Consider the following 8745-nt stretch of genomic DNA (forward strand, 5'->3'; position numbering starts at 1 on the left):
GAAGTCTATGGAAATTGAATGAACAGTTTAGCAACAATTAAAATGTTAATTAAAAATTTACGGTCGCTATAATAACGATAATAATTATGATGCATAAGAATAACTATGATTTTTTCATAAAAAGACACTATACCTATCTAATGTACTTTACAGAATTGAAATTGGACTATTTAAGCGGCCTCAGGAATATTTTAAAATTATAAACAATTTTTTGGTTTATAAACAAATAGAATATCTCGGGAAATATTAAACTAAATTAAATTGTGAAAACGGTATTCGAAAGACAGCGGCAGGACGCTTCTTTTAAAAGAAAAAACGTTTAATTATGACGACTGGTTCCTGAGATACAACCGGTCAAATTTGACCGGAATTTACGGCAAAGATATAAACAATAGGATCATAATTTTTAAACCATCACCTTTTTATTTTTGTCCTCTTTCTCCACACTAATTTTCATATCTATAAAATCCTCATAACATATATTATTATAATAAAACTATCGATAATACGTGTGAAAATTGCCAAAAATAGCAAAATTCCAATCAAAATTAGGTTGGAGAAAATGTAACCCTCAAAGTTCAAAATCGGTATACGTTAACAAAATGCATTTTCTCGGCTTCCCATGGAGCAATTTCCTTCATTCTTTTTTTGTTCCCTAATAGCTCGAGTAGAGCCATCGAACTAACGCATTATTAAATGTCAAACTTGCTTTTGTTTTGTTATAATAGATTTATTTATTTATAAGAACAGAAAATTACATATTTTTTCCAGTTGTAGGCTTTTTTTTTAGATAAACTTACTACAAGTGTACCTTTTAAAGTTAAAAAATTTAATTTTCTCATTTGAAAGCTGTATAATTATTTAAACAGTTTTTATTTAAACAAATTAAAATATTGTGTTATAATAAAAAAATTTATTTATTATAACAAAACAAAAGCAAGTTTGACATTTAATAATGCGTTAGTTCGATGGCTCTACTCGAGTTACTTGGGAACAAAAAAAGAATGAAGGAAATTGCTCCATGGGAAGCCGAGAAAATGCATTTTTTTTAACGTATACCGATTTTGAACTTTGAGGGTTACATTTTCTCCAACCTAATTTTTGATTGGAATTTTGCTATTTTTGGCAATTTTCACACGTATTATCGATAGTTTTTATTATAATAATATATGTTATGAGGATTTTAAAGATATGAAAATTGGTGTGGAGAAAGAGGACAAAAATAAAAAGGTGATGGTTTTAAAATTATGATCTTATTGTTTATATCTTTGCCGTAAATTTCGGTCAACTTTGACCGGTTGTATCTTAGGAACCACTCGTCATAATTAAACGTTTTTTTCTTTTAAAAGAAGCGTCATGCCGCTGTCTTTCGAATACCGTTTTCACAATTTAATTTAGTTTAATATTTCCCGAGATATTCTGTTTGTTTATAAGCCAAAAAATTGTTTATAATTTTAAAATATTCCTGAGGCCGCTTAAATAGTCCAATTTCAATTCTGTAAAGTACATTAGATAGGTATACTCTATTTTTATGAAAAAATAATAGTTATTCCTATGCATCATAATTATTGTCGTTATTATAGCGACCGTAAATTTTTAATTAACATTTCAATTGTTGCTAAACTGTTCATTCAATTTTCATCGGCTTCTGGAATTATAATATATACGGAAAGGGCTTTTACATTACCAAGTTATTTAATTATTGATTAACAACTACTTATCTAAAAGTTTAGTTGAAAATTAAAGATTTTGTTGGAAAAACCCGCTTTTTCCGGGGAAAGTTTTCGTCGAAGTAAATCGGAAAAAACAAGTGTCTATGCAGAATTTAATTGCGATAAATTTTTATTTGGGTATTTTTGGTCTAAAGTTAAAATCTTTGGAGTTATAGAGCAAAAATTGAAAAAAACACGATTTTCGGGCGCCATTTTGTTTATAAAAAAAGTAGCACACTATCTGCGGACTTTGCATATCTATATTATTAATACATACAATAATAAGATTCGATTCCAGCAATAAAATTGCTGGTAAATAACTTTTCCCAAAAATGGCCTATTCTCCGATAATCAGCCCAGACTATTTTTATAATGTTTATAAGCAGTCTGAAGTCATCATTGTAAGAACATCCTCACTGGAAGTGTGCGCAGCCAATGATATTTTTAAGATTCGTTAATAGTTATTAATGTCCATGGCTCACAATCGTATTACATAACATTTCACGACCTTTTTGCAAATATGCATCGACAGGTTTCTACATAGTTGTATGCAGGAAGTTGTAACAATAATTATCCATCAAAAACGGTGGGCGCTGTTGGATATAGATAAATAAATTAAATATTTTTATAGCAGTGCCATCTACTGGCCGCTTTACTATTTACTGTATAGTGTGTTGCTTTCAACGTTTGTTTAACAAGTAGTCCTTAAAATACAGCCATTGGGTAAACAACGTTTTATTTGTTCCTTAAATCTCCCATTTTTGTTCCTCAACTCTACAATTTACGAACAGGTTATGGGCTCAAACGATTAAGTGGAAGATTTTCTGGTCGTTCAAATCAAAACAGTGTGTGTTCATTCGATAAAAAGTTAGTTAGTCGGTTTGTTGGTTAACAACGTGGTTATTAACAGTATCGAAAATGGCGGTGAATTATCTTACAAGTGTGCCGCGTTTAACCGGTAGAGATAACTACCAGGACTGGTCGTTCGCGGTTGAGAATGTCTTTGTTCTAGAAGGACTAACAAAGTGTATTCAGGGAACTGAACAAGACACAACGCTTGTTGCCAAAGCCAAAGCTAAGTTAATATTGACTTTGGATCCATCCATATATTTGCATGTGAAAGAAGCTGAAACGGCGAAAGATGTATGGGATAAGCTGAAAAAGTTATTCGAAGACTCAGGTTTTTCGAGGAAAATAGGATTGCTTCGAACACTCATATCACTAAGGTTGGAAAATTGCAGTTCCATGGAATCCTATGTGAATCAGGTGATCGAAACTGCACAGAAGTTGAATAGGACTGGTTTCCAAATTGATGACTTGTGGTTGGGATCGCTTCTCCTAGCGGGACTTCCGGAACAGTATACTCCAATGTTATTGGCAATTGAACATTCGGGGATATCTATTACCACTGATGTAATCAAATCTAAATTGCTAGATATGCAGATAGACAGCACTAACAGTGAAAAGCAGACAGCTTTTATGTCAAAGTCGAGTGAAGTTAGCACTAAGCATGTCAAAAAAGTTAACAAGAAAAACATAACCTGCTTCCGGTGTAAACAAAAAGGTCATTATATGAATAAGTGCCCTAGTGCTAATAATAATGCGTTTAGTGCAACATTCTTAAGTGGAAACTTTAAATCTACAGATTTTTATGTCGATTCTGGATGCAGCACGCATCTTACAGCGAGAAAAGATTGGTTGACAAATATCCGAGATGCAAGTTCGTCCAATATAACTGTGGCTAACAGTGAAAGTTTGGAAGTGAAATGTGCTGGTGATATGATGGTAACCACAATTGTCGATAAAAAGAGATTAGAGGTAAGCATCAATAATATATTATATGTTCCTGATCTGACGACAAATCTTTTATCTGTTTCTCAATTGATTAAAAATGGAAATGAAGTTATATTTGAAAATGCAGGTTGCAAAATATACAATAAAAATGGAATTATTGCAACAGCTGAATTGATAGATGGTGTTTATAAATTGAATACTGAATGTATTTCAGATCGTAAAAATTGTTTATTTGTAACTGGGGATACCTGGCACAGACGTTTCGGTCATCTAAATAGCCTATATCTAAATAAAATGAAAGATGGAATAGTAGATGGACTGAATGTGACTGGGAAAATTGATATTAACAAGCAAAACTGTATAGTTTGTTGTGAGGGGAAACAAACGAGATTACCGTTTCCAGAAAAAGGTCACAGGGCCAGTAGTTTATTACAGCTTATTCACAGCGATGTATGCGGGCCCATGGAAAACAAATCATTAGGTGGCTCTAAATATTTTGTTACTTTCCAAGATGATTTTAGTAAAATGGTATTCATTTATTTTATTAAAACAAAAAGTGAAGTTTTTAATTGTTTTAAAAATTTTAAAAGTATGGCAGAAAACCAGAAGGGTGTCCATATAAAAACTTTGCGAAGTGACAATGGTGGAGAGTTTTGTTCAAAAGAATTTGAAGATTATTTAACTGTAAATGGTATTATACATCAAAAAACGAATCCCTACACTCCTGAACAAAATGGTGTAGCCGAACGTTTAAATCGGACAATCATAGAAAAGGCAAAATGTCTGTTGTTTGATGCTAATCTTGAAAAAATGTTTTGGGCTGAAGCTGTAAACACAGCTGTTTATCTAAAAAATAGATCGCTGGCTTCCGGCTTAAAGAAAACACCATTTGAAATGTGGACAGATAGCAAACCTGACGTTAGTGGTCTTAGAATATTTGGCAGCAAGGTGATGGTACATGTTCCAAAAGAAAAAAGATCAAAATGGGAGAAAAAGGCTATTCTGCACATTTTAGTAGGATACTCTGAGACTACGAAAGGATACAGGGTGTATAATCCGACCACTAAAGAAATAATAGTAAGTAGAGACGTACAAATTATGGAAGACACAAAAAGGTGTGATGTGATTCATGTTGATTTAGAAGGTGAACATGGGGCAAAAGAAATGTTAGATTCAGTGGGAGATAATAATACATCATGTCAGGATCAGAATCATCAGGTTGAAGAGAACACATCGACTGATGAAATTGTTGAGAACAATGATCCCGATTATGTATGTGACTTGCCGAATTTGCCAGTGGATGAAATCAGGAGATCAACAAGAATACCTAAGCCAAAAAGGTTTGATGAGTTTGTGACTTATTTGTGCTCGGATAGTGACTCTGATCCGGTTAGTGTCGAGGATGCCATGTCTAGACCAGATAGTAACTTATGGTTAGGGGCTATGACAGAAGAACTGCAGTCTTTCGAGGATAACTCAGCATGGGAAGTGGTTGATGTTCCTGAAGATGGTTGTGTAGTGAAGTGTAAGTGGGTATACAAGAAAAAGGTTGATAACTCAGGTAAAGTGAAATATCGTGCAAGACTGGTAGCAAAAGGTTACACTCAAAAATTTGGTGTTGATTATAATGAAACCTTTTCTCCAGTAATAAGGCATTCTACATTAAGACTTTTATTTGCTTTGTCAGCAAATTTGAATTTGGATATTTTTCATCTTGATGTTGCGACGGCTTTTTTAAATGGTGATTTAAAAGAAAAAGTTTTTATGACAGTACCTGAAGGTTTAGAAATTGAAAATAATAAAGTATTAAGGCTAAAGAAAGCCATATATGGTTTAAAACAGTCAGCTCGGTCTTGGTATGAAAAAGTTGATAATTTCTTAATTAATCTAGGTTATAAGAAATCTGATTATGAGCCATGTCTATACATAAAGATGAAAAATAATCTAAAAACCATTATCTCTGTTTATGTTGATGATTTTTTTATTTTTTCTAATGATTCAGATGAATCAGATAATTTAAAGTTGAAATTAAATGAATGTTTCAGAATTAAAGATTTGGGAGAAATTAAGAATTGTTTAGGTATGAGAGTAACTCATAATAAAGAGAATGGTGTTATAACTTTAGATCAAAAATCCTATATTGAACAGTTGTTAAAAAGGTTCAATATGGAGGATTCGAAAGAGGTTTCTACCCCAATGGAAATTAGTTTAAATTTGAATAGAGACGATAATGCATTTGCTCAAGTGCCTTATCAGAATTTAATAGGTGGTCTTATGTATTTGTCAGTTTTGACAAGACCAGACATTTCATATCCTGTAAGTTATCTCAGTCAATTTAATAATTATCATTCAGAAACGCATTGGAAGCATGTAAAACGAATATTAAAATATTTAAAGGCTACAAAAGACTATGGTTTAACTTTTTCAAAAAATGATAATTATTTGAAAGGCTATGTAGATGCCAGTTGGGGGAGTAATTCTCATGACAGAAAATCTTATACGGGCTTCTATTTTCAGTTTTCTGGTGGACCTATTGTCTGGGAAAGCAGAAAACAGAATAGTGTTTCTCTGTCAAGCACAGAAGCGGAATACATAGCAGTATCAGAAGCTGCTAAAGAGGCTATTTTTTTAAAAAATTTGTTGTATGAGATGTTGGGTATTGATGAAATCGTTATACTATATAATGATAATATGGGAGCTCATAAATTAGCAATAAATCCTGTATTGAATAGAAGGACGAAACACATTGATATCCGATATCATTTTGTCAAAGAAGCTGTAAACAAAGGTTTGATAAAGCTGGAATATTTGGACACAGCTAACATGCCAGCTGATCTCTTGACAAAAAGCTTGAGTTCTGTGAAACATAATAAGTTTTTGAAAGAGATTGGTTTAGTTAAGATAGTGTAATAAACATTTGATAAATGTTATTTTCTTAATTTGTTTATCTAGTGGGAGTGTTGGATATAGATAAATAAATTAAATATTTTTATAGCAGTGCCATCTACTGGCCGCTTTACTATTTACTGTATAGTGTGTTGCTTTCAACGTTTGTTTAACAAGTAGTCCTTAAAATACAGCCATTGGGTAAACAACGTTTTATTTGTTCCTTAAATCTCCCATTTTTGTTCCTCAACTCTACAATTTACGAACAGGCGCCAATGGGTAACAATATACAGGGTGTCAAGAAACTCTGACAAACGAAGACCGGAGATTCCTCAGACGAGTACCTCGTCCAAACAACTTGGCTAAGCTTGGAGCGGCTCTTCAGGAAATATATGGGACCAACTGTATCAATTTGAGATCCAGATGTTAATTACCTTAATGCCGAGACGTCTACACTCTGTTATAAGGGCCCGAGGGGGAAACACTAAATATTAATTTATTATCAATGTTTTTTTTAATTTCAGAAAGTTTTGAATATTCTTATATTTTCTAGTGTTGGCGTATGTTTATAAATGATTTTTTGGATAATCTCGAAAAAAATATTTTAATTTCATATACTTTTACATCTATACCTGCTTTTAAGGTTAAATTCCCCAACGTTTTCTTTCTTCAACAGAAAATACCCATGGATCGATTTTTTTGCACCTGAGTGTAGAAGCGTTCTAGAGGTATTTAATAGAACTAATTAGAAGACATTATCTTTAAAAAGCTCTAGCTCCCTTTTTTTGGTTTTAAGGTAAAACCCACACAGCCAGATACAAATTTTGTAAAAGAGCGTACAAGGATTTAACACAAGGATTACACTCTTCTCGCCCAGGGGCCGATCAGGGCATTTTATAAACGATCAACGGTAGGCCTCGGATAGATAAGGTATATACCTATACATTAAGGAAAGACATAAGGTAGCAGCAAAAGGTGTTGTTAAATTTGTATTTTTGTTATTCTGACGAAATATAACAAACAATCGTAAATTTCTTTTCTGTTTAAAGCAAGAAGATGCATTATCTTCTGCATTATCTGATATGTAAAAACAAAAACTGCCTTTATCTTTTTCATCTTTACTCAGATTTGAGTATATAGAAACTGTCTTTCGGTCCTTTTTCCTAGACGAAGAGAAGGTAAATGCGTGGCCAAAGTGTCCTCTATTTGCTTTTTCCTAATTTCGTCGTCTCTTTGTGCTTATATATTGTAAAAGCCGGAGATACAGGATGCAGCCAGAAAGCAGTTTATTAACGAAAAGTCTTAGATTTAAAATATTGTTTATTATGTTTATTTCTATTATTGTAATTGTTTAAAAAGTAGTAAACTTTGTATCTAGAGCTTTTCGTTGTTTTCCTCGCATTGCGAGAGATGTTGCTGGATTGCGTCTCAAAAGGTGTAATCATTGCATCGCGATGGTTTCCCTTAAATAGGCAGGATTGTTGATATTTCATTCAGAGTTGTGACTACATAGCTTCACTGAAGATGCATGGGATGCTGAAATAGGCTATATGGAGATGGTGGTCCAACTCTGAATCAAGTAAAAACAAAAACTGCCTTTATCTTTTTCTAAGATGCATTATGTTATATGGGCTTTCAATGTTCAATTGTAGAAGTTTTCTGAACAGCTCATTGGATTGAGCCCTATATTTCTGGCAATCAAAAAAGATGTGGTCCAGGTCACCGATTTTATTACAAACTTCACAAAGATCACTCTCAAGTATTTTGATTTTATGTAAGTGTGCTGGATAACATGCGTGACCAAACTTCATTCAACTAATAGTGGTTATGCTTTTGCGATTGTAATTGTACCTACTTATTGTACCAAGGTTTTTTCATCAATTTGGTTTCTAGTCTGGTGTAACCTGTTAGATTTGTAAAGGTGTATTCTTGCCACAAGTAGGACCATTTTCTCATAATTTTATGTTTTGATATGTTTATTTGTTCATCCGTAGTTAATTCGCAATTTATCTGTTCCCCCATTTCTATGTTTTCTTTGGCAATTTTATCTGCAATTTCATTGTTTGTTATTCCTACGTGTGCTTTAACCCAGAAGAATTTTATAAATTTATTTTGATCTTGTTGGGATCTCTAGCTCCCATAGGAAGCATTTTAGGACTAGGTGAATTGGGTTAAATTGTCTTAAAATTATCAGAGGAATATCCGGTCTTCGTTTGCTAGCGTAGTTTCTGAACACCCTGTATAACTCTAACTAACGTTGGGAGCCAATTGTTTCGACTTCGACTAGCTCTGACTCAGTGGCGTACCGATAGGTCAGAGGGCCCTGGTTCCAGTTGTGATGCGGGCCCGCCCG

At 33.1% G+C, this 8745-nt stretch overlaps 1 protein-coding gene across 1 annotated transcript; it reads left to right on the top strand.

Annotated features, from left to right (window-relative positions):
- Window positions 1-3149: 3149 nt before the first annotated feature.
- Window positions 3150-6964, top strand: LOC126891587 (uncharacterized). Its single transcript, XM_050660762.1, has 2 exons — window positions 3150-3530; window positions 6917-6964. Exons 1-2 carry the CDS (start codon window positions 3150-3152, stop codon window positions 6962-6964), a joined length of 429 nt encoding a protein of 142 aa, XP_050516719.1.
- Window positions 6965-8745: the final 1781 nt, after the last annotated feature.

Source organism: Diabrotica virgifera, chromosome 9 (genome assembly GCF_917563875.1).
Source record: "Diabrotica virgifera virgifera chromosome 9, PGI_DIABVI_V3a".
Classification (NCBI taxonomy): Eukaryota; Metazoa; Arthropoda; class Insecta; order Coleoptera; family Chrysomelidae; genus Diabrotica; species Diabrotica virgifera.